Source organism: Mizuhopecten yessoensis, unplaced genomic scaffold, assembly GCF_002113885.1.
Source record: "Mizuhopecten yessoensis strain PY_sf001 unplaced genomic scaffold, ASM211388v2 scaffold4701, whole genome shotgun sequence".
Classification (NCBI taxonomy): domain Eukaryota; kingdom Metazoa; phylum Mollusca; class Bivalvia; order Pectinida; family Pectinidae; genus Mizuhopecten; species Mizuhopecten yessoensis.
The window spans coordinates 356,362-384,276 of NW_018405678.1; the positions used below are offsets into that span (position 1 = coordinate 356,362).

Genomic DNA, 27,915 nt, shown 5'->3' on the forward strand with positions numbered 1-27,915 from the left:
TTTTACTTTCGGTTTAGAATACACACCTTCATGAAGAGGAAGTGAAAACCCTTCGTCATTTAGATATAAATTAATGTTAGGGACTCATCAGAAGACCAAATGAAGACCTAAAAGTAAGTTACAAATATTTCAACGTTTTTGTTTTAGCTAAACAGACAATAGTAGATCTTGTTCCATTGAACAGTTGAAGACATTATTCGGTTACTCCGACTGGCACTAGGCCTAGGGAGAAGTCTTTGACAGCGAGGCGTACAGCTGTCATTTTTTGGTGAACATTTTGTCATAAATTGTTTTGTTGGGTTTCAAAAGAAAAAAACAACTTTTGATTTTGGTAAATGTTGAATTCTTTTATTTTGTAAGTCCACAGGTGTTTGAAATTCTGACTGTAAATTGAGATAAAAATCATATTAAAAATAAGTGCATTACTATAAAAAGGTACTGTACTTTTTATAGTAATACCCTTATTTTTTTATATGATTTTTATCTCAATTTACAGTCAGAATTTCAAACACCTGTGATAAGTCACAGTATCTACAACAAGTATTGTATTCAACCAATAATCAAGACAATGTCTTACCTTCACATAAACAGCTGATAAACAGGTTGGACACTGTAACCCCTATATGGCTTATAACCATGAATTTAAGTTACAGTCACTGTTTTAAGTAACAATTATATTATTGAAATGGGGAATAAATTAAAATCAAAACTCATCAAGTTCTTTTTAACTATATTATAACTTGAATATAAAATAGACAGTTTCATGCGCATGCTCACCTTTCGCATTTGCACTGACTATCATTGCACCCCCTGGTATTCGATGGAGAACAAAGTCAGTGATTGTCATTTTAACAAGAACAATGACAATCAATGACTTTGTTTTTTCATTGAATACCTGGGGGGAGCCTGACCAGGATTCAAACCAGGGATCTTCCGAACACTAGATGAATACTCTGTCAATTGAGCTACCTGGTCCCCAGCGATCAAACTAGTCCAGTTCCACTACACATATACACATCTATTTCTGCAATATTTCTTTATAAATATTGTTCCCCTTGATTGATCATTTAATAAGGACAGCAGGGCCTCTTAAATGGAAAATGCTGTTTGTCCTTTTATCAGGTATAGAAGTAAGAACATATAACCCTTCAATGGGTGGAAAAATTGCCATTTGGATAACAGCTGATTTTTTTTAAAAGTAATTACACTTAAATTGTTGACAAGTAAAATAAATTGACAAACAGAAAGTTCTTAAATAGAGAACAAAAAAGGCATCATTCTTTCAGCATAGACCGAGTTATGTACCTTATTGTGTACAAAAATATCAGTTCTGAAGTTTAGTTTTACTGAATTCCCTACTGCAAAACTGGATTTAAAAAAATATATTTTCAGGATGGCTTGAAAACTGGCTTGGCCATCTTGGGTATTTGACTGAACATACCTATTATCATTAACAATTTCTTATTGAGTTTTATTGAAATCACTTAAGCAAGCATAATTGGAGATATTCACATTATAAGCAGCAGTGAATACTCTCTGGGATATCAAAGGAACCCCACAAAAAGGCATCACTTAATCAGGATCATGTACTATGAACTTTCCTAGGAAGCTTTATTTAAATGACTTCTGCAGAAGTGGAGTTAAGATTTTTCAAGATGGTTGTAATGGCTATCACCTGGATTGCTAACCTTTTTATATATAGCTACCGAAAAAATAACAACACATTCTCATTTAAGTTTCATTAAGTCCTTTCGGCAGAACAAGATTTATCAGTTATAAGAGATATACAAGCCATCGGGCAAGTGGAATTTTACACCCTTACAGTCAACCTGTATGATTGACCCCCAAAACAGAGCAACAGTTTGTCAGAATCATATACTAAACATTTTCATAAAGTTTTATTGATATTCCTTCAGTTGTATTTGCATTTAAGATAAAAATGTAAAAGGTAAACAGACAATTGAAATAGACGGGTTACAATACTGGTCACCGTGAGCCTTTCAAGGCCTCAGGTGACTCAAAAATATGTCTAGGGTAGGAATATTTACACCAGGTAGGCTGGTAGGCTTTACTTCGGCCAGAAAAAAACCATATGTGTGTTTCAGGTAACATGCCTGAAAATAATAGGGTATGTCAGTTAAGGCAAATAATTTTATTTTAATGTATTTATTTTAATTTTCGTGAATTCATATTATGCTTTATTTCAAATTTACAATGCATTTTCACACGTTATAATGGCTATTGATTTGTCAAGAATAAGATCAGACTTGTAGAATAGGTACATTTTAATGAGTAACTGAACTTAGTGTGGCTAATAAATTAATTTTATAGATACAAGTATAGGTGATAAATATCTAGGGTCGACAATAAAATCAAGGGTAGGTCGGGATACCTGAAACACACATATTTTCTTTTTGCCTTACCACGCATGGCTGTACATGTTGTGAAATGAAGCCTATCCATTTTTCATCATGGCCAAGGCCTTGGTATAGGTAAACGCACTATAATGCATCATTTATCATGGGTGATGAAACACACATCTAGTTTTAAAGATAAATAATTCAAGAGCTATTTTACACCTAATGATATAGAGTTGTAGGCCGGGTTGATCACTCTGAAAACATTCCTAAACTGTAATTCATTCAATCCTGTCCAGTTAATCAATTGTTGAGTTTTAAAGATAAATAATTCAAGAGCTATTTTACACCTAATGATATAGAGTTGTAGGCCGGGTTGATCACTCTGAAAACATTCCTAAACTGTAATTCATTCAATCCTGTCCAGTTAATCAATTCATGAGTTATATGTCCTGTTTTATTTAATAACACTTAATTTGCTTGGAAAATAATAACAAATTCCTCAGCTTGCTATAAACACACATACAAATGTAACATATCTGCCAAATTGACATGTCTCCTTTATTTATAGTGGCATCAGGGGGATTTCCAGATCCTGGTCGTCCTGGCGACGATAGACCAGGAGACACACCTTTAATTCCTGCACCTGATTCTGCATCGTCCGATGATCCCGATAATCAGACGTCACAAGATTCTGATCAGTCATTTGACACCAGTTCTGGTCTAGAGACATCCAGGGTACATGTCGGGTCATCCTTGAGCCCAGTGTTGATGCCAGCCTCTATTGACTGGAAACTGAAAGTGTTTCTGATGAATATTGCAAGGAACATTGATGAGGAAGACTTGGATGATATGAAATTCCTGATGAAAGGTACTGATGATTAATTTCATTATTTGCCAATAATGCCAGTATCAATAATATAAGACCCCTTTATGCCCAGGGGTGTAGCATAGGGAAATTTCACCCTCGGGATTTTCAAATTTGGCAAAATCCACGTTCCAACTACTGGACTACTAACATGAATGTATATGGCAATGTTTAAATATGTACATGTAAACAAATACCTTCACTCGACAAAGCAAATTTGCTGGAGATATGTCACACACGGCTGATTTATAAACATTTAAGTCCATCATCATCAGAATGTCAGCTGTTCAAATCGCCCATTGTCCATGGTCCGCCCATGTTGGTAATTAGTTGTGTATGTTTAATTTTGAGATTGATCAGAAAAACAAGTCCATAATTATGCTTTTCAGAAGAACAAGATGGCAGCCAGATGACTATAATTTCCCCAAAATCATTGCATTATAAAGTTAAGGTAATCAGATACCAGGACGGTTTGCTCATTTAATCAATTGGTCTGTGATGTAAAATCTTAGAATATGTCTCATTTTAGAATCTAATGATGCTTAACTTTATTTTGTTTCAAAGGAGAGTGTGGAATGGGTAAGAGAGCACTATCAGAAATAAAGACTGTCAAACAGTTCTTCAACCACATGATGGAAATCGACTTTGTGAACAATAATAATCTGTTACAACTACAGAACTTACTCTGGCATTTAGGCAGGAAAGACTTGCACATCAAGTTCGTAGAATTTGCCAGAGACTACAAGACAAGCCCACTACACTTCTTTATACCGAACCGTGAGCCAAGTAAGTGTAAAGTTTGTCAAAATGTTCCCGTCAGTATAGGGTTCATATATCCACTTAAAGTGAGTACATAGTTGATTTCTGCATGAGGTAATTACAATGTGTCAGTAGTTTTCATCTCTACCCAAAATAAGGACAGAGAATATTTTAATCTTCCGTAATATATATAGTACAGGGTTGATCACTACCACAAAGAAGCAATCTTTACTAAAAAGTAACTACAGGGTTGGTCTCTGTTACATGCTGTGTCACATTGTCCGTTGTCTGTCAGCTTTATCCTTTAAAGGACTTCTTCTTAAGAACAGAAAGGCCTAGGGTTATGATATTTGGTAAATTCCTGAGATAGGCCCTACAAATGTTGTGAATAAAAATGACCTGGACTTACTTTCAATGTTGTCACAGTAATAAAATATGTCAAAATCTTCAAACAACTTCTTCTGAAGTACAAAAAGGCTTAGAGTAATGATAAAAGGCTGGTAGCTTTCTGGGATGTACCCGGAGAACATTGGCTAAAAACATTCAAAAAATTTGCTTGACTTCTTCTGATGAACCAAAAGGCCCAGAGTCGTGATATTTGGCTGGTAGCTTCCTGGAATGGAGCCCTACAAAAATTTCAAAAATGGAATTATCTTGACCTGCATTATGTACTTTCAAAGTCACATGGATCAAATATGTTGAAAACTTCAATTTAACTTCTTCTGGAAAAAAAAATGTCCTGGAATCATGATATGAGGCTGATAACTTTCTGGGATGGAGTGTAACAAAGTCAAAGTCGAAGACGTAAAATATGTCAAAAATATCTTCTTCTGAAGAACCAAAAGGCCAAGAGTCATGATATCTCTAGCTGGTGATCTTCTAGGAAGGAGCCCAAAGTTTGTGAATAAAAAAAACATTTACTTACTTTTAAGGTCACAGGGGCAAATAAATAAAAACCTTCAAACGACTTCTTGATAACTAAGAGGCATAGGGAAGATACTTGCCAGTAGCATGATTGGATAAAGGGCTATCCATTTTGTTTCAAGAAAATGATCTTAACCCTCTTTTAATGTCAAAGGGAACAAATATGTAAAAATCTTCACACAACTTCTTCTAAATGTCCAAGAGACCAAAAGTTATTACATTCAACCTGTAGCTATGAAGTGAAAGATCTGAATAGATGAACTAGACCTTCTTTGAAGGTCAGCTTATTTCAGTAAGTTAAAGTCTCCCAAAGAAGACTGATAACGTGCAAAGTACCAGGTAATAAAATCATCAAATAAAGAATGATAATGTTTAAAGTAACATTTACTGAAGCCAAATTAAATAGATATATATATGACATTGTCCCTCTTTGAAGGTCATGGATGCAAGATGAATAACAGATGAGCAAAAATACATTGTTCTCTTTAACTCAGTCACCCCTGAAATTTCATAAAGGACTATTCCAACCTATGATTTGAAGAGTTCAAATGTATCTTCAGGGGTGAAAGAGTTAACAAGTAAACTCATGGTTGACTTCTATGCATTTCTTTTACTTTTAATACTGCTTTAAATCCCCAGTTTTATTGTGTATCATTTGGAAACAAGAAATTGGTTAAGGAATACATAATATTATTTTCCTTTAATCATCAATGCATATTGTTCAATAGTTTCTGATATAAATGTCAATATTCATTCAGGTAACATATTACTGATTATCTTTGTCCGAAGGAAATGGTTATGTGTATGCTGACTTCCATATTGGGGGAAGTCTGGAGACCACATCGAGGCAGGAACTTGAAATCCTACGAACAGAAATAGCAGAACTGATGTGTGTTCCTCCAAAATTCATATTCATCAAAGGTTTAGAGCCCCTACATAGTTTGATTGTGACCCTGATGGTTCCAGCCAAGGCGGCATTTGCCCTGTTTGAACTTTCAGAAGTTGAGAAGTCTATATTACAGAGCCTGAGAATCGACTCATTTGGGGTGGGGGACAAACGTGTGGTTCTGGCAAGTAAGTATCCACTTGTGTTTATTCCACACTTATTCCACACTATCAACTCTTTCTGTGATTTGTCTCATGTTCAGGTAACTCCCCAGGGCCATTTTGATAATGGACCACACTTTTGTAAAATACCTTATTTCTTACCCATTTTTAATTAGATCATGTACTACTGTATAGCAGTTATATTTTGCGTTTTTGTTTTTTTTGCTACATTCACATTTCGACTTAATTCTGCAAATCTATGATGCATGAATTTCAAGTGTTGAATGAAGGAACACAGCAATTATGATATGATGCTTTGTTACTGGTCAAGTATTGTATAAAACAAACCAATAAAGCAAGCATTAGAGCATCTTCTTGAGATTTAATAGTGGTCTGGATACCTTAATTAATCTTGTTTAATTTGTTGGACATTGTTTTTAGATTTCAAATTTGAAAAAGCGGCCTCTCTTAGTGAAAAAGACGAAATACAGCGTATTTTGAAGAAGAAGGAGCTACTAACATCAGAACTGGACAAAAGCCAGGCGAGGCTAATAGAACGAGGCAAAAAACTCTCGTCTTCAGAGGAAGAACTGGCCGAAGTAAAGATCACCAGTGACCAGCTCAAACTGGCCAATGACCATGCCATGATGATTTTGGCCACACTTGTATATCAAGATCTAGCTCACAATTCCAGCCCTACTGATTCTCTCAGCAGGCTCAGCATCCTTACCTATTTTAAATTTTGTCTTAACAAATTCCAGATACAATACCCAGAGGCAGCAGATCATGTTGGAGATTTGCTGGATGCAAATGCTTTGGTGGTGCGAAAAACAGAGAGAGATCTTCATAAGAACTATGTAGAACGATTACAGATCCACCAATTAGCTTTAGAATACAGGTGTCAGACTGTGCAGCCCGTATACACCCTTAGTGACCATCTGTTCCAGCGACCGTCTGAGGCTGTTCGCCGGCAGTTCATCAACACCAAAACTCAACAACAATTATTTCGGTCGTTTACTCATGCGCAAACTCCGGGTAATCAACATAAAACCACCACCTCTAGGAAGAAACTTTTTGATAGAAGGACAGATAGACCAGGTAGGTTGAGATTCTATAGGTTCTTTCGACATATCATCATTTAAATGTATTTGCTTAACCCTTCCACCCCTATGTAACTTTAGTAGACTCTACCATGCATTGATATGGATGAGTCCATTATGATCTGCAGTGGTGAAAGGGTTGTGACCAATAATGTGACCAATAATGTGACCAATATTAATCTGTATAAATAGGTTATTGAAAGAAATTGTCATGGTTCAACTTTGAAGCTGTATTCTTTTATGATATATATTTGAAAAGATTAGAAAAAAACCCAGAAACATGTAGATCTGTAGAGCACTAGTGCTTTCATTATATAAATAAAATATCAAGATACCGACGCTTTACAATGCACACATATTTACATATATAGCTATACCTAGATACAAGTTATGACGTCACGAATAAAAGGGAAAATGGATATTATGACGTCGTAAAGAGAGGGAGATGATTATCATTACCCGTAAAAGAGTCTAGGCCGGTATTCAATTTCAGGTTTCATGTCTTTATGAAATGGTTTTCTTTTTTCTTTCATTCAAAAGCATTTTCCAAAAATGATTTGTGCAATTGGAATATAGTAAATTTCTTTTTTTCCGCAAGTGTCTAAATGTCACTAAGTTTTATTTTTCTGTATCGCGTATGGTACATTGATGTGTTTTTAATGTACATTGCACATTGGCTCCTAATGTGTTGCCAATTTCCGAAATGTGATTTTTTTTTACATCCTGAGCATGGTACATGTATGACATAAATTAGGTTCGTTGAGTCACAAGACATGCTGGAGTTTATAACAAATTCCTTTTGTCCAAGCTTGTTCGCATTTGCCACATCGCATATCTCAATACTTTGAAACTTTGTTTTCCAATTTCTCCTGAAAGTTTGATTGACATGAAATTCTTTTCAGGCTTTTTGGTTGATGTTTACTGTTAATAAATTTCTTGTTTTCCAACACCCTCTTCATATGTTCACCTTCTATGAGTAACTGGTAGGTATAGCTATGTGTAATGCTGTTGAAGATTATATTACCGTAATACTTAGTTCATTTCCCATTGGGTTCTATGTTAATTCATCTTTTTCCGATAAATTTTCCAGACTTCATTTTTCGTCCTATTTGATGAAATTTTGCACACAGTCGGAAAATTATGCTGTGCTCCTTACAGTAATACAGATAAAATTACAGTTATCCATGTCATTGAGATATCAATTTTAAATGTCCGCATGAAAGTCGTTTCCACGTATCGACACAATTTGAAATTCTGCTATAGAAAACTGTTTTGGCCAATGAAATAATCCTGGTCAAAACTTTTAAGAAATTGAGTATCATTTAAAGACAACCATCTGGAGTTCTGGATAATCTTTCTAGTTGTTTGTCAAATTTCATCAAAATTGGATGAAAAATGAAGTCAGGAAAAGTTATTGAAAAACGTAACTGATCATATAGAACCCAATGGGAATATATTGTAGCATGAAAGACTTAAGGCACATCTGTGAATTTATATGTAATCTCTACTGAAAACTAGGCAGATGTATGGATAATATATTAACTAATTACAGAAAATTTTACAGTTCTTAGAGTAGACTTTTCAGAAGGTACAATACTTTCAAGATTATCTTATAAACTGATGTTTTTTCTTTGCAGTACCTTCCACGCATCCGTACCACAGTGCTCTCAAGGAAATCTCCTTAAAACTCAAAGAAACTCAAAAGGAGAAACTCCTCGGCAACTTACGCTTTAATAAGGTTGAAGAATGTGAGGTTGCCAAGCAACCAGAGAAGTTCTTACAATTACTGTTTGAAAAAGAGCTGGGTGCGATACCAGCTGATCCTTGTAAGTAATTTCTAGTATTTACCTGTCGTAAACACTGCTACAGGTATGATATACCTATAGTGCCCTTTGTTTCATTTGCCATATCTCACTCACTTACTTCTGAAATATTTCAGTGTCCTCTTTTCTGTTTTTTTTTCTTCTTCTCCTTCTTTTCCTTTTTCTTCTTCTTTTCCTTTTTCTTCTTCTTTTTCTTCTTCTTCTTCTTCTTCTTCTTCTTCTTCTTCTTCTTCTTCTTCTTTGCCATTACAAGGATCTGAACTTGGAGTGCAATTGACCCTGGGGGTTGGCACTTCAAAGAATATATTTTGTAATTTTTAAGTATTATATTAAAACTATGTACATGTACATAATGAGGATGCGAAAAATTAGTAGAGAGACTGGGGCATGGTAACCTTCAAGTGAGGACTTGAAAGAAGGTAAATTCTCACTAAGGGTTTTTCTTGAGATTGAGGTATAACTGTCCCACTGCAGGCAAAACACTAGAAATTCCACTGTTATTTTTGTATATACAGCAATTTTGTTTTGGATATATAATAAACACAATTGGGAAAGGGCATGCAGTTCCGTTGAGCAGGAAGCTCAATTGGTAAGAGTGGCAATATGATGATCTGAAGTCCAGGGTTCGAATCCTGGTCTAGTCACGCTGAATTTTTACACTCATAACAATATTGTTGATTATTTTTGTTTATTTCACCTGTATTATGTTTTCATAAAAGTCCTGCAATGTAATGTTTTCTTTCCGGAAATAATTTATCAAAGCTTTAGTCAAGCGGAAAATAAGTTTCTGATGCGTGGTTACAGTTTTTAGCAGTGGTACGGGGATCCTTAACAATTTGTTAATACATCTCTCTTTGGGTATAGTGCTGAACCTCTTTATAATGCCAAAATGTTGTGAAACTTTACTGTAGATTAAGATGTATATAAATCCTGTTTCTTGATGATATTTTTCAACTTTTATAACGAATACATTCCATATCATTCAGTTTCTTCATTGTTTTCATTTGAAACAGGTGAACATGTCCTGAAAAAGCTTCGTTTAACAGGAGATCAAGATTTACAGGTCTCTGCTAACAAACTTTTATCAAAACGTAAAGGTGATTTGAATAAAGACGCAGATAACTCAAGCTCTTCAGGCCTCAATGTCTTGGGAAGAAGAAGACCTGATCAGTCGTCCGATACTGACCAGTCCCCACATGTTGCCAAACAAATGGAACAAAGGGAAGATAAGTCTGGTGTCTCAGATTCAAAGAAAACACCAAATTTATTTTCTAAAACTATGTTCAAGCCAGGTAAGAGGGATATCAGAGATGTGATTGCAGGGGCTGCTACTCCTGGGGATGATGGTTCACAACATACTTCCGAGCTGGACATTCGAGGTGTACATAAAAGCGCCAGCGAATCGGCCCTTCGCCGTCTTGATTCAAATGACGAAATGCATGAAAAGTTGAACAAACTCTTGTCGGAGATTGAGTGGGTAAAAATAATGCTGCAAAACCAAGCAATGCATCAATCCCCTGTGGGAATGGGTGCAAAATGGTTTCCTGCAACTCCAACAGAGTTTTGAAGTGTGTTTCCCTATATTAACCTTTTCTGCACTGTAGACCATAATAGACTCATCCAGATCAATGCATGGTAGAGTCTACTAAAGTTACATAGGGGTGAAAGGATTGAAATGTAGTGTTATATTGGAGCACCAATACTTCAGATACTTTCGTTCCCAGGAAAAGTTGCTGGATTGTGAGAGGTCTGGATTAGTGATACGTTACACGCTGTTGTAACAGCCCGTTCATTACCCCCGCTTAAAGTTACCCTGTGGAAAGAAGCAGTTAACTGGTTTCTTCCCCAGGAAATCTTTCAGGTGGGGTAAAGAAATGTCTACAGCTACATGTACAGCTAGTGACATACAATGTACAGTAAGATCTGTCAATTTCAAGAGATCATGTATTTAAGAGCTTGGCTGTTCAATGCCTCTATACAGATTGTTCTCCTAATGAAATTAATATCATAAAAGAATTGATGTAGCCTTAGATGATAGATTTCATTGTTCTAATTAATATCTGTTTATTTTTACTAAAAAATGAATACTTACCGGTAAATATCAGCAATTGTGTTTTATATACTTATCTAGAATTATTTTAACCTGTAAATGTACTTCTTTCAGCAGTGATACTATTTTAGCAGTTCTTGTGCCAGTTAAAATGTACAAAACTTTGGCAAGTTTTCTGTTTGCAATATTTTTTGTGATATATGAAGGTCAAAGTTTTTTACTCATCAACCCCAAAGACACATTTGAGCTCTTCCTATTCAAAGGTTGGAATAGTCCATTATGAAATGTCAGGGGTGAATGAGTTGATTATGTTCATTAATGTGCCAAGTTGTTTCATTATCACTACCCTGGTTTTTGCTTTGAGGATGTATCAATACTTCGGTCTGACCTAGATTTACATGACAGGTGTTATCTATGAAGCAGAAGATGCTTACCCCTCGGAACACCTATTGTCCTTCGTTGTCCCTTTTCAAAGATCTCCATGTACATTTTTCTTTCGATTATGTTTTGCTACAGTTTTATCAATTTTCATTTTGAATAGCTGTTTTATTTACTTGTTTTCTGTGATTGTTTTTACCTCAACTCTGACAATGCCTCAGAAATTAGGAAACCTATAGTATATTTAAAAAGCCTCGTCATTATCATCACATATATATACATTTTGTATGATATAAGCTTTTTGTTGAATTTTATCAATTTTATTATTGCTGACTAATAAAGAATTAATGTACGTGATAGACCTAGCTTTCCATATCAACCAAAGATATACCAGCTGATTATACAATCATCAACAATGGTATTCATGTTGCAAAAACTGTATGTGTCATTAATCTTATCAGGTACCTGATCATGAGCATGGCACGTAACTCTTGTCAAAAAAGAGTTCCACTAAAGGCAGATAATCCTGGATGATAGATGTTACGTTATGTAAACTTTATTAATTGATTGATAAAACATTGGGAATGTAACATAATTACATACATAGATAGTGCTCAGATGAGTTTAAGTCAGGAACTAAATATATTGCTAAGAACTCTGATTCACCCATGAAAACACATTTGAACTCTTCCCATTCAAAGGTTGGAATAGTTCGTTATAAAATTTCAGGGGTGAATTTGGAAATATACAAATAGCAAGATGGCAAAATGGACTTCAAGAATAAAGCTTCTGTTGAAGTACGGAGACGACTTTATCACGTTATCTTCAGAAGATTTACTGCAGCTACCTTTCATCATTTTAGTGTGATGGTTTTTATCGATATATTTACTCATGAAATATCAAATTATTTCAGTTTAATTTAGTAATTTTATGATTAACTGACTTAGAAATTTGTTTGAAATGTTTTGTTCTGTTGTTGTCTGTTTTCGTTCCACAAATAATATTTATGGTAAAGTTGTTAATATTTTATACTTGCTAATGATATTGTTTAAAAAAAAAAAAAAAAATGATCTTCAGAAATACAATCAAACCTAGAGACAACTCGGCTAAGAGACCACCTCTATAAAAGTCCAGATTGAAGTCATTTTCATGTTAACTTTTACAGTATTTCCTCTGTATGTAGGAGATTTGTTTTTGGCTCGTTATTTTCCCTCAAAATAAAGATGAATGGGGGCTGTGAGAGGGGAAATTGTGAATGAAGAACTATGTGTAATATATGACCATAACGGTGAAACTGTTTGTTGCAATCATTTTTTTTGTTTTGTCTGAACTTCAAGTAGCCATCTACATATATACTGTGGTTCAAATTCTGTAAAAAAATGTAAGAAAACTCCTCGAATGTCCATAATGATGACATGTATTTCCATGGTATATATGACAGCTATTTATAATTCTAAAGAAGTAGATCTAGAGCACACGAGTCAAGCAAGTTCACCTGTGAGAGAGTGATATATAACCTTGTTAGACAGGGTTTGTTTCTACAGGTAAAAGTCATGTAGGTGACAGTACCCAAATTAGATCGCACAACTATCATTTCCTTTTACATTGAAAATTCAGTGGATGAATTATATCAGTTTATGGTTATATAAAAAGGAGTATACCTATGGGTGTTATTACCAACGAAATAAACACCCAGTACTCACCTGAGGTATTTATAGAACAACACTCCGTCTATGATGTCACCAATGAGAGTTTCCGTTTTTTTGTAATGTCAGGACCCAAAACAGATCAAGACGTGAATTTTGCAGTATTTTGCGCTTCAAATGAATATTTCTTTGTCAGCATTTTAACATTCTATGATGATTTTTTTGAATTTTAATTAATAATAGTATTTCTATATTTTGAATTTAATCCTACAATCCGAAACTGAATACATAATCCTCGCACGCTCTATTTTGTAACACTAACAGCGAAAACAAACAAAAAAACTAGATTTTGAGTTTGAAATATGTTTTCTCATGCTATTTGAACTTAAAAGTCAATCAACTCTAAACTAAAAATGATGTACAACTATGAATTAGAAAGATAAGTTATTGTAATAACTTAACTGTTGATACATGTATTTTTGCAAAGAGTGTTCCGATTTTGGAACTGATCCAATTTGGGTCCTCAGCTTCCTGACATGTAGAATGCTGGTTTTTGTATCAGCAGTCAGCCTTAGTGTGCTTTGTCATCATATATCTCATAGGAATACATGTCATAATTCTGGATATTTGAAAACTTTAATTACCGTAAAATCTTGTATTAATTTTTCGGGATTAATATAGGAGTTAGATTAATATACTTTAAAGACCAATTTATGTTGTTATTATAATAATTTTGTTATTCCTAACAATCAAGGCTGTGAATAAGATTACTTCAGTAGGCAAAGTTATAAGTTAATTTCATATCGGAGAAATTTTGTTTGTAATATATTTTCATTGGGATATGGTCTCAAATGTTGTACTCGTAGTGTACTGAGTTTTACTCTTATTGTATGCTTAAACATTCTGATCAGATAAGTGTATTTGTTAGTTGTGTAAAGAGGCGACTGATCAGCTTTTGGTAGACAAGCCGGGACATTCACCATATTGGGGAATGGTGCACCCATAGCTATATTTTTACTACCAAAGGTAGACTTTTGAAATTTATAACTTACGTTCCTGTTTCCTTTCTTTATGTTTAGCTTCATGAAAATATTCCTTGCAGAAAGTACAATAACTTTGTTGATTTGTATTCAACGTGTTGAATCTGTTCTATTTGAAAGAGAGAGGAATTGGAAGAGAGTTAGATATTAGATGATAAACAAATTGTACTCTTTTGGTTTGCTTGCTTTTATATCAAATGTGAACACCTACCTCTGGTGAAAGGAGTCTGTGGTTTCCGCATCACACTCCTGTGCTTTGGTTATGAGTGCCAACTTTGACACAATTGCGGACACTGCTGTTTCACCTACTTAAGTTATCTTCTTAAATTGGTCGTTGTTGTTGTCCTTTTGCAATTGATGTCAAAGATATGAAGAAAATGGATTTGTGATCACAACATACTCGAGCATCACCAATTCAGTGAGTTTCTAAGTTTGACCGACCAAGGTGAGGCTCCATTACCTTTAAGTTTGATGTTGAAGATTTAATTAGTTTTTTTCCATGATTGTTGATGTCGCAAATATTAGCCAAATTCCTTCAAACTTGTTAACAATGTTTGTGTTCCTCTGTCTTTCCACCCATCTCGGGCACTCTTTGGTTTTCGTGTGATAATTGCTGGAAAAGATGTTGTGCAGATATTTCAACCAAATTCCGTATGCACATCCGACTGATGCTAACTTTGCCAACCGATGTGATTTGTGCATATTTACGGATAACTAATGAGGTGTAAGGTTGTTGTTTTCTTTGAGTTTCAAGCTATGCATTATGTCTCACACGTGTTTAAACCTAACCTCAATAATGTTTACCTACAATATGTCCTGCAAGCGGGGGGATATACATTCCAAGAATTTGCTTGTTCATATGGATCTTACATTGAGTACGTATACAGCAGCATAAGAGACAAATCTCACAGATCCAAATTTATATATGGATCCATTTTTTACAGAAATGGGTGATAGAGTGACTAAGTATGTATATGATAAAACATATCAGTACTCGGAAAGAAAAGCATTATTTGTGGTACAATGTATTATCAGTATGTTTTGTTATATTACCTGTCGTGATAACCAAATTATTGTAAGTCTGGTGTTGGATGAATTATGTCACAAATGTCTGAAATAGGGGGACACATATACTGTTGTACATTACATGTTCAATTCTAGTATCACGTGACTATTTGGATATATATATTCATGAAATGTGGCGGCAACTCATCAAAGTCATTTCCTGGCGACCAGTGGTAGTCATTTCGAGTATCAGAGGTCCAACCAATGGCAGCTACATGTACATGTATGTTCACAGCTATAGTGAATTGGTACGTTCATATATATATATTGTAACAAGCCATAGGGGAACCTTGACTCGATTTTGTAATAGCGCTAGATATCAAATTCTTATTAATCAAGTATAAATGTAACATGACTTCGTGAATAATTACAGAAAGGTAAATTTTCAAAATTAAATTTGTAATGACCAGAAGTGTTGTTCTATTAATGAAATTATTTTATGTTATTTTATTATATTTATCAAGTTTATCACGAATTAACATGTAGATACATACACATTTAACAGGTAATGTATATAATACATGCATATATATTAACTCGTCACGCACGACAACCTTCATGGTTTGTTTAGCAAAGTCACTGTGACATTGAATCGGGAATTATTTTGAATATAGTACGTCACGTCATACTTGGCACCCATTGGACATTATTTAGAATACAACCGATAGAACAATATATTGAACGATATGTTGAGGAATGTCCGTCATACATCATCGCGACTTCATAGTTTGGCCTTACATTGATTATAAAAGAAGTGAATGGGCATTTTGTTATGTCTGTGGATATCGGTAAATAATGCTAAATTTATCAGACACCTAATTAAATCACATGTAACATTGCGACTGCTTTCTTTTTTACACTATGTACTGTTTAGTCCCTTATGTTCATTGTGTCCTATTATGATTACATTCTATTGAATAACACATAGTTTTATCAATCGTTTCGGTGTGTTTGTCTTTCTTTTTTTCTTTTTTTTTTCTGTCTGTCTGTCAATACCAATTTACATATGTCGCCATTTCTCTGTGGCAATAAATATCCGAAATATGAATGACACATTTTAAAAAATTGAGAATAAGTTCAAAATATATCAAATCAGCGGTCATGACGGTCACGTGGAATTAGATCCTTAGATTAGGTCGAAAGTTGTCCAGGACAATAACACGAATACATTCTACGTTCGGGCCGTTTTTCCTAATTGAGTCTGCAACAGTTTTTGTACATTTTTTGTGTGTCTCTGAGAAATAAAAACCATGTAAAAACATCAAAATATCATGCTTTGTTTAGTCACAGCTGAAGTTGAAGAGTAGCCGTGCAAATACGGGCTAAACGTAATGAAAAGATAATTTATATGTATATATACCTCGGCTTGAACACACAACGACATAATCGGAACTCATAGTTCTATGTCTTGAAGTTGAATTGTTCGCAAAACACTGTATTAACAGTTAGTGGCTATACATGAGTAAGAAAATAACAAAATAACTACTGAAATTATTGTAAACTTACTAAAATACATTATTAATGTCAAGTCGATTTTCATCTGAATTTGTAAAAAGGATTACCCCAAAATACTGCATTACGTTGAACAAATATTTCTTTTTAATCGTTCGCTTTTGCAGATGGCAGTGAGATAAACATCTCTAAATTTTGTGATCTATATTTACTATATGCAATATGTTGCCAACAGTTTTTTGTATATGTAAATCTCATTACCATTGGTTAACCTGAAAATGGACAAGTGATTTAATTATGAGGAGAAACTAGACTTTCTTGCTTGATTTGTGATCAAAAAATAAATATCTAAACTAAAATAATATTTATTCTTTTTGAAATCGGTTAAGAAATGGCTTGACCACGACTTTGACTATTGCAGTTACCTGTAGTGATCAGTTTTATCTTTGCAAACTCGTTAATTACCACATATTGAACGTGTAATTACAATGTAATGCAATTTAACGTGTGATGAAATCAACAAAAAACACAAACATTTACTTACAAACTTTAATTGAAAGTGTTATGATTGAACAACATCGCCAACCTTTGTGAAAAAGCCTCCTGCTGTTAAATGAAATAAGATAGAATAAGATCTAAGTCGTCTATTGGTTAAAATTATTGTATTCTATAATGGTATTGTAAATTGATACCAGAGCATCTATGTAAAAACTCAATGTTTCGGTATTGTAAATTGATACCACCAAGCCAATGTATGCTGTAAAACATTATCTCATTGCAATGTTTCGGGTACAATATTATAGTAACAATTGCACCGACAAACCAGAGACGTATACAATCATGTATGATAAAACCATGAACAATCATCCCGTATCACATTATACACCTATCGCAAATCCCCAAACTTGGACCATATTGATACTCAACTTACAAAGCAGAGACGTATACACTCATGCATTATAAGTCCCTGGACTATCATAGACTCTTCCATATCACATTCTACACCTGTTGAAAAAATCTCTAGAATTTTGATCATATCTATAATTCACTAGCAAACCAGAGACGCATAAAATCATGTATTATTAGTCCCTGGACAATCATAGACTCTCCCATATCACATTCTACACATTTCAAAAAAATCTCCAAAATTTGGATGATACTGATACTTCACCGACAAACCAGAGATATATTAAAGAACGTATCATAAGTCCCTGGACTATCATAGACTCTCCCATATAGCATTCTACATCTATCGCAAATATCCAAAACTTGGATGATATTGATACTCGACCAACAAACCAGAGACGTATATATAAAATCATGTATGATAAGTCCCTGGTCAAACAGACTCTCCCATATCACATTTTACACCTATTGCCAAATTCCAAAACTTGAATAAGATTGATGCTTCTCTTTCGCCCCTGTCATACTGTATTTCTCTTTATTGGTATTGCTAAAAATAATTTCTTTCTGTGCTGCAGGCGAAATAATAAAGATCGCGATTGTAAACAATTTCGCTGCCCCTGAAAAGACCTGGGTAGTAATGATCTTTGAGATGCTGAAACTTCGATATATATACTGTGTGTGTTCATTAAAACTTTAATAGAAGGCATTTTAAAATGGGTACATTTTGAAGCATATAAATCGTCAATATTTGTAACTATAATTATATTGAGAACAAAGCAATTTGTTTGTTTACCCTATCACCCCTAGGTAATTTTAGTAGACTATACCATGCATTCATTAGGATGAGTCCATCATGGTTTTCGGTGGTGAAAGGGTAAATACGATATTTTATATTCTTTGAAATAATTTGATGGTAGATAATCTGCAACACTTGTAGATGCAATAATATTGAGGAAAAATCAACCCATAATGAATCGCAAGACGTTACTGTAGAGACGATGATGTCGTTTTGTAATGTTTCAATGACCGTAAATGTCATATATTATTGTTTCACATACTATAATGGCATGCTATTACATACACGGTAAAATTCGTTTACCTTGAGCGTTCCAGTTTCCTAGTACCATCCCGTTATATAGTTTCTGTTAAAATGTTTCGCATCAGTTGCATTCACTTTTAAACATTGATGTAATCGATGCTCAGTCACTGAAATAGACGCACTATCGCATTATAAAGTAGTATTTTCCCCTGTTAGGAATACATTAGTGTTGTAGTGCTTTTCAATGTTGAATCCATAAGAATTTACTATGGAGTAAACGCATGCAGAAAGTAACATATTATATTGTTTCAGAGTCGTTTTTAAGTGACCTGTTATGTTAATATAACTTGCCAGGGAACTAAACCGATCGATCGAAATGACACACGGTTTTTGTCTTTTAATTGTTGTCAAATATTGCTAATTGAAATGTGCAAATATAACGGAATTAAAACCAAATTTATAGGAATTAAAAAAGTAAATCATAATTTTAAAATCAACTCGTCGAGTTGAACCACTTAAGTTCTACATGCAAACTGTTTGTCTCGACTTTGTTCATCAGAATTAACGAACAGGTTACAACTGGACGACGTTAGCTAAATCCTGTAAAACACTTAAGCATTCTTTTGGCTTCTCCGGATTATTGTGTAGACGTCTTAAAGCATCTGGTTCCACATGGCGTCTTTGTAGCCCCTCGTGGAATCTGACTTGCGGTGTTATCGTGAGCTCCTGTTGAACTGCTAATTGGTGTTGATAACCTGCTTTTTGGACCCTCCGGATGATATCAAGTACCTTTATTTCCAGCTTTTTGTTATTCAGCAGGCGTATCGTCTCACGCACAAAATCCACTGTGAACGAGCATCGAACATATTTTAATGTATACTAGGAGTAATATGTAAGGTGGAAGACACGCTTTGATGCATCTTTTTACTATATTTCGTACTTGTTCATTCGTTTATGCTTCTGCCAGATAAATTATGTGATTCTGGTCAATGTAAGTAAAGGTACCACACGAATTGAAATATTAATAAATGATATTCGGAGCTTTAAAAAGTGAACGTCAAAATAATTTAATGATTATTATAATACTCACATGGGGTATCCCTACGTGGCTGCATTTCAAATAGTTTAAAGAAAAAACTCTCCAAAGGTGTCAGGAAAAATTGCTTCTCGGAGTCTTTGATCCTGAAGTGCTGCAAGATAATATTCCGTTGTTTTTTGCTGATCATCTTTGACAGGTCTTCCATTGCTTTCATTACTGAAATATATGAATATGATATCATACTGTTAAGTTATTGAATATTTGTTTTTAAATCTAGATTTTTGAGTGCCTCATTCACTTAACAAATCGTTTGCCTGTTTTGGTGATAATATTATTTTCTTTGGTTCCTAATTCTCTGAACATAAGTGATTTCATAAATGGAAAGGAATAGCATTCAGAATCAAAAAGTAAAACTCAGGCAATATCTTTTTCCTTTTGCTAAGTTAGTTAATGTCTTTTCTTTCAAAGTAAGATTAATCTTTCCATTTTTGATTGAAGAAATAATTATATACTACATGTATTATTAACAATACGTACTTGCTATGTCTCTTTATAATATGTCTGACTGTAAACCTAACTACATACCAATCAAATGTGTTTGGACATTGACGCCGACTTCTATAAATCCTGTCATACGCTGCACAACAGCCCCACCCAACAGCAGACGTGAGTTGTGATGCATTCCCTGCATATTTGCCGTCATCACAGTTTCCTGCATTTCATGCATATTCTTTTCCAACGCAATCACAAGTTGCAGGTTTTGTTCACGCTTCTGCCATATTTCTCTTTCGGTCTTGCACGCGACTAGCTCTTTAGCTTCCAACAGTATCTCAATGGTGTCCATCTCCTCTGGAAACTTAGCCTGGAACTGCTGAAGACAGTGTTTGAAGTAGACCATTGCACTCTTGCTCACCAATGAATCGATAAGACGGGTAACTGGGCGATGATTGTACAGAAGTGTCAAGCAGGCGACTATAGCTTGGTCTTTGCATGTTCGCATACATTCTTCTTTTCTCTTTGCCTCTCGAAGTTCTTCAGTACGTTCTACCAGACAAGATTGTACTTTATCCAACTGTGACTTGATCTTGTTTCTCTCTCTTAAGATAAGTGCGACTTTCATTTCGGGCGTTGTGGTTGACTTCTGCACCTGTCCTCCTGAAATTGTTTTGTTTTATGTTATGGCAATGCAATGCAATAATACAACGGTTTTTTACTCGAATGGACATATATTTAACTACAGGACGGATTATTACCAGTTTTATGTCTAGATTAACTTTCACCATGATCTATCGTCACCAATCTGCGATTAAGTTTTCAGATAAGAATTAACAAAATCAGAAACTATTATTAAAATGTAATACTGTAATACATGTCGTTTTGAATCTGCCTATTTTGTTTCTTAAGAGAGAAGATTAGCACTGTTTTGCTAGTCATAGATTGTTTTTAAACTGTATTTTATCATATGACTTCAATGCTTTACAGTGTAATAAAGCCATTATACAATGTTCTGTATTGCACACATCTAACAAAGCTTTCAGTTACGTTGATTGGCTGATCACAGAGTACGTGTGAAGTATATTCATACACGTGGCAACGACCTACTTCTTTTTACTACCAAGCGTAAAATAACGACTTGATAAAGAGCTTAATAACCAAAACATTCTTCCGAACCAAATAATACAAATTACAAGTGCTTGTAGCAGTCAGAACGTTAATTATTACAAAATTTGAGAATGACACTTTACAAAAGAAGATATTGAATATCTTCCTAAATGCATGTCTGACTATCGTCGACTAACTAACACGTGTAGCAAAATCCAAAATAATGCCAACAAATAAGCGTAATCTAACGTCGCATTTTTACGGCAGTTTGAACACTTTGTTTGATGAAAGCATTCTGGGTGGAATATTTATTTTTTCGCGATTAACTCGCATGAGAGAAGGGGAAAATCCATAGTTGTCAAAACCCGCCGTCCGTTGATTGGGTATAAAACCAGCAGCGACTTAAGTTCGAGTCTCCATTTTCGCGTCAAGTGACGTCACGCCCGACGCCACATACAAAACAGTCGCTCAGGCACTAGTAAATTAAGATTGGTTGTACATTTGTTTCAATCGCAAAACGCCATTTATCAGTTGTAAATAATTCCATGTTTCTTAAATATATATGACGAGATAACTTTATTTAATATGAAGTAACACTTAAGAATCTACGTTATGCGTTGGACTATTTCTTCTTTCGCCGGTATGTTCGACCTACTTCGGTTTTTAGTGATTTGGTTGCAATTGTTTACGGTCAGCTTGCGATGAAGGAAAAGAAAACTAAGTTCGAGAAAATCGATGGTAAATATGACATATGATAAAAATAATCTGTCATTCATTTCCCTTCATATTAGAATTACGATGCTCGTTTAGAGTTTTGAATTTTTACGAGCCAGAAAAATTCAAAACTCGTATCATAAATCTAATTCGAAGGGAAACTCATGACAGATCCGCTTATTCTTTCAATTTTGATTGAGTTTTCCAGTGATATCTGAATGAAATGTTCTGCTTACCGACTATAGGTATTTCGTCATCGTCTAAGATAATGCAATCGACCTTCATTGATGTAAAGATTTCCTTATCTTCGGATGTTAGGGAATGAAAAACATCGACAGCCGTTTCAGGAACCATGAATGTAAGCACACTGCTGTTGGACGGGCTGTGGCCGACGAGGAAGACATCTGTGTGTTTAACACACATCAAAGATGCTACATATCCTCGTAGATTTTCCATCACTTGTCTGTTGACGTATGAGCCTCCAACGTGGAATTTCACATGCCTAAATCCATTCGCTGGAATATTTTATCAACATTGCATTAACTCATTTTCCACATTATTGTTCATATTAGCCGTATTCAAAACTGATTTGCAGACTGGTATTTTGAATATAGACTCAGCAGTATGGTGACCTGTATGACTTAATGTATATAAACATTTTATACAATCAATAAAACACTCATGTTTCAAATTGAATAAAACACTCATCTTTTACATTCAATGTTTTACAGTGAATAACAAACCAATGTTCACAGGAACAAAACACTGTTTTAATATGCTGTAAAACATGAGTATTTTGTTCCTGTGAACATAGGTTTGTTATTCACTGTAAAACATTGAATGTAAAAGATGAGTGTTTTATTCAATTTGAAACATGAGTGTTTTATTGATTGTATATAATGTCTGAATGTACTGTAAAACACGAGTGTCTTATTGTTTTTTTTATTCATTGGTAATATGGGTATTTTGTCAATGTAAACATTGTTGTTTTATTCGTTGTATATTAAGAAACAATGGTGGTGGCCGTTAACAAACGTCACCATGAAATTCAAAGCAAGGAAGGTGCCGTAGAAATAATTATCGACCATCTTTTGACCCCCAGGTAAAATTTACATATAAGTAAACAGGTTTTACTACTTACACATATTATACATTTTAACGGTAAAAAATAGAGTGACATGTATATACCTGGTATTTCTTTTGGTGTAAAAAAGTATAATGGCTCTTTTCGGCACTTCTGTGCGAAAGCAACCATTGATTGGTGAAGATCTTTCCTGCCAATATGCCATAGCATGGCTTGTAGTTGCAGAAGATTGTTACTGTTCAGAAACTCCATATCTCTTAGTAACTGGAAAAACGACGTAGCTGTTTTAGCTTTGTTTAACGCAGATCTTCCGAGTGCTCCCTCTGAAGAGAAAATACAAGAAATTTTGAATTCAATATTATTCCTAATGAAGTGAAATACAATATAAAACAATTTGAATTAACAGTGTCATGATTATATCCAAATTCCCTCTAAACAATTTGACTCTTTTGTGTAAATGGAACTCTAACCCTCAATAATATGACTTCCGGTCACTTGGGATGAGGTTCCCGTGATGAATCGTCTTGCAATAAGTAGGACAAAAACTGTGTCATCGTGTTGTTTAAAAAGAAACATTTAAGGGCGAAGCATGGTGAAACAAAACGCTAAGTAAAAAATGAATCGTATATCGGTGTATCCTTCACGTGATTCTATGTATTATGTCGAGAAGCAGTGAATACTTTTTTTATTCTTGATTTATTTTGTGTTACATATGCATTGAAGAGCTAAGCTTCTTTTACGTGAAGCATTTTTTATCTCATTGAGTTCTATGTCAATTACATTCCTTTTTCCTGACTGACTTTTCATCCTTTTTAATTGCAGGAGGTTCTTGGAGATTGCCGCGAGTCAGTTTGTCAGTAGTTTTTGGGAAAACCCAAATTACTATACGATCACATTCATCTACCAACACTGGACAGGCTCTCCCACGGATACCATATTACACAAACAAACACAAAAACAAAACAAAAAACCAAAAAACTCACCCCTGCAGAAAGATTTCATTCTGGTGATTTCTTCCTCACTTAGATCCTGGCCGATTTTGTCTAGGAAAATATTGAAACGCCACAAAGGTGTAATGAGGTTATCTTCGTCCATGTTGTTGTCGTCATCATGAGCGTCAGACGTTTCCATGGTTTCCATAGTTGTCAGAGACATATTCTTGAAAGTACGAAATAGATTAGTATTGATAAAATTAACAATGCAACCATACAAGTTACATAGATAATTTAGATAGTATTTGTAACACCCGGATGGACATATAGTTTGTCTGTTGTTGTTTTTTTTCAAAATAGGGTATTCCAAAGTTATTTGATCGCGAACAATACGTTATTGGATCTATTACACTATATTCAAATATAAATGGTTATGTAACCATTAGTCTTTATGAAAAGAAAAAAAGGAACAGGGAAAGCTAGGAGAGAAATCAGATACATTATCAATTCTAATAAGTTTTTATATGACTATAATATATACTAACAAATAAAACCACATTTTGTTTTAATTATTACCAAAATATTAAGCCTTTTAACTCCTATACTCAAAAGTTTGTGCAAACTTTATTGGATCCATAAATTCTATTTTTGCTTAGCCAGATTCAACTGTATCTTGTTCGTACTACTGGTATATCAGCATCCATAGATATTCTGTGATATTGCGATCAATAAAGTATGTAAATACTTATCGATTTCCATTCATCACTTTTGCCTGCTACATATATAATATTTCCTCCAATTCAAATATCATACATATTTATGAATTAAATAAAGATGAATTAATTGCATTCAGGATGAAATAGGTTACATATTAAGTAATTGAAATGCATGATTTGAACATTGATGATGGTACATGTATGCAAGACAGTGTCTTACATACACCCTCCAGGACAATAAATCTGATATGACAAAAAACATGTCTTTTGCAAACCGGACAGTTTTCGTAATTTTAGCTCGTATTGAAAGAAATTCGAAAATCTGTCATTCATAGTTCCTTTTGTTCGGATAATGATTAACAATTATACCTGTCTTATTACAAATAGATGATTTTGTTTAGAATAAACATCATTCTGGATTTTTTTTAAATTCGAAACTATTATATCTGTTTAGTTTCGGTTTCTCTTTCTTTCCAAGAAATCGTGTCACAACAGTGAGTTGTGCAGTACAACGAGTGTGTACATCCTCAGCCTCCATTGATAGTAAGGGGAATGATGTATATTATTATTTATGAACTGGAAACACATGAGTCGCAATAAGAAGAAAGAGAAAGATCATGCTATTTAGCTATGAGGGCCTCAAAATACAATATTGATCTACTAAGTTTTAGAAATGTGCAGGAAGTGCGCATGCGTTTAAGCTCTGCTCAGAGTTCACTCAAATTATCAGGACATGCGTTTCTTAATATATTTAGTTATTTGGACGAAAACTTGTCAATAATGAAAGATATTTGAAACCCTACGGTTAATGTGAAATACAAAATTGCACGATATGTCAAGTTTCGCTTTCATTCTGTTTCTGAGAACCCGCGCTACAAGGATCAAAGTTCACACCATGTGTTATCGACATACGTGTGTGTAGGTTATTTAAATGCTGACGACAACAGACGTGATCAGACAGGTGACCTAGATAAGACCATGCTATTTCAGCCAAGTCTTCGAGTAATACATACGCATTAAGACTTTATAATACAGGTTTCCTTTTTTTACTATTTAGTTTATTATTTCAATTTTATATATTCTTAGTCATGTATTGTCACGTGTCACGAAGATAATTGTACTAAAATGATCTATTATGGATGTATGTATTAAAAACATTTAAATAACAATGCGCACGTTTTGCTTATATTATGATGATAATAAATAAATAAAAATTCGTAGAAAGTAATATTTTCAATTTCGACATTAAACAAAATGATATCTGGACAGCTGAAGACATTTCAACATACGAGCAAATTGAGTGATTCGCGTTCAAGTACTCTAGTGGTAACAGAAAATATGTTATACCCAAAGTTTGGAATTCATATACCTATCAAAACTATACATGTAATATTTTTTTATGTTTCAACTACCTTTTAATAGACATTTCGTTGACGATATGAAAAGAAAGATTATTCAACATATTTTAACAATGCAATTGACGGTCTAATGACGCATAGCTTGTAAGGTTATAGTTGCTATATACTACCTAAAAACCGGAACACGAGACAAAACAAAATCATATAAGAAGCAAAGATAGTAATTAACAAATGATTAATTACACACAAATATCTCCACAAATATAACACTATGGTATTGTATACATTAAACAAGACGAAATATGATTATCAACATGTATTTAAAATCATAAAATATTACAGGTTAACAAATGTTCATTTAAGGCAGGTTTTAATGGTATATATGATTGCGGTCACTTCAAGTTTCGTCCTAGAAAGAATTTCTGTTTAGCTTAATCGGAAGAGTAACAAGCGGAAAGCTTGGGTTGGCTTGTACGACCCCAGGTGGAAGACTCTACTCTCTTTCTATAACAAATAGTGTCCATGACCCTCCCTGTGGTGTCAAAGAAATAGAACCTAGGTTAAATTGATGTTCGGGGACTAACACATTAAGAAAAAGAAAATGGTATTAGCTAATGGGGCAGGTCTTAATTACAGATACAGTTGCCTTCAAGCTTCGCCCAAGAGGGATTGTTTCAATATCCAGTGGAATCACACTCTTCTTGTCTAGCTACATATTTACAAAAAAATAACAAAGGTTAGGAACAACAACGAATAATATTATTTTAGTAAAACTGCAATCATCCTTGGAATCCCATTGGTTTAGCTCACTTCCGGTGAGAAGGTAAGTGAACGTAACACCCAGAATTTCGATAATGTAATGACTACAATATGCGTTAAGGTTCGCTTTCACAGCGTTTCCGGAAAATAGAGTCCCCAGGTTTGTTTGATGATAAATAATTAAAATATATATTTTTAAATTTGTTCTACCGGAATTTAAATACCGAAAGAAGATAAAAGTTACAGTTTAACTGTAGATAATATACAATGTAATAGATACCGAGTTTTGAATCAACAAAAGTATATTGAAACACACCTAGATTGTGACCTTACCTTCTATTCTGAAAGTTACTCCCCTAGGACAAGAGGTCGACGTCTCGTTAACACGTTAACAGTTGATCATAGGAGTTCTAATCATAAACTTTAACATTTGAGTTTCACTACCATGGTCTCCGAAATACAGTTTTAAGATAATGACTACCATATATCTTAAATCTGTATTTCAGATCCAACACTAAATATCCGGGTTGGTATGGGAAGTTTCAATATGGCGGCTGAATCAAAATGTAGATTTAGAATGCGCATGTCTATCACGTATCTAACAGCTACTAACCAATGTCACGTCACAATTACTATTTATAAGATCTCAAGTTAGAAACCTCTGGAAATTTCTTCATTTGGAGTTTGAAACTTGATGAACGTACATACTAAAAGGCATTTATATTTTCAACCTCAAAACATATCTGTACATGAGGTCAATTTTTATTAAAATATTGATTATCATAATTTGTGTTTTTGATTTATGACTAAAAGATAACCGGGATGGTGAGATGATAGTCAAACTCATTTTTATCTCGTGATGATAATTGTACTAACGTAAAAAAAAGCAACTAAGTATACGAATCCAACATATAATTAAGGAAAGTCTTTTTGTATTAGTCACTTCCACTTACGTTTATTTTTCAGAGAAGTGAACTGATGCCATTGCCATCAATAAGCACTTTCTTTTGTGATTATCTAGTCGTCGATAGTACTACATATATATATAGTCGCATAAGGAGGGTAAGTTGCAGTCAATGGCAGTGTTATCCAAATCAGGTCTTCAGGAAATTTTACAAATTCTACATATTTTCTAAAGTGAACCGTTTCATCTTTCCTTTGTCCTACTGATTGTTTCTTCAATTTTTGAACTCTTATTGTATTTTGAAGAAGAAAATAAAAGCCGAAAAATGCATCTTTATTCAACAGTAATTATAC

At 34.1% G+C, this 27,915-nt stretch overlaps 2 protein-coding genes across 2 annotated transcripts; one reads left to right on the plus strand and one right to left on the minus strand.

Annotated features, from left to right (window-relative positions):
- The first annotated feature begins 21 nt into the window (after positions 1 to 21).
- Positions 22 to 12,603, plus strand: LOC110449608. The gene is made up of 7 exons (XM_021496574.1): positions 22 to 113; positions 2,929 to 3,228; positions 3,790 to 4,011; positions 5,698 to 5,982; positions 6,397 to 7,053; positions 8,693 to 8,881; positions 9,892 to 12,603. Coding segments are annotated over exons 1-7 (2,208 nt in total). The 5' UTR covers positions 22 to 112; the 3' UTR covers positions 10,446 to 12,603.
- Positions 12,604 to 17,044: 4,441 nt separating this feature from the next.
- LOC110449609 lies at positions 17,045 to 27,239 on the minus strand. The gene is made up of 7 exons (XM_021496575.1): positions 26,992 to 27,239; positions 23,877 to 24,051; positions 22,998 to 23,216; positions 22,046 to 22,324; positions 20,079 to 20,648; positions 19,545 to 19,709; positions 17,045 to 19,299 (listed from the first exon to the last, which is right to left on the minus strand). The coding sequence occupies exons 2-7, from the start codon at positions 24,046 to 24,048 to the stop codon at positions 19,028 to 19,030; spliced, it is 1,677 nt and encodes a 558-aa protein (XP_021352250.1). The 5' UTR covers positions 24,049 to 24,051; positions 26,992 to 27,239; the 3' UTR covers positions 17,045 to 19,027.
- Between the last annotated feature and the right edge of the window lie 676 nt (positions 27,240 to 27,915).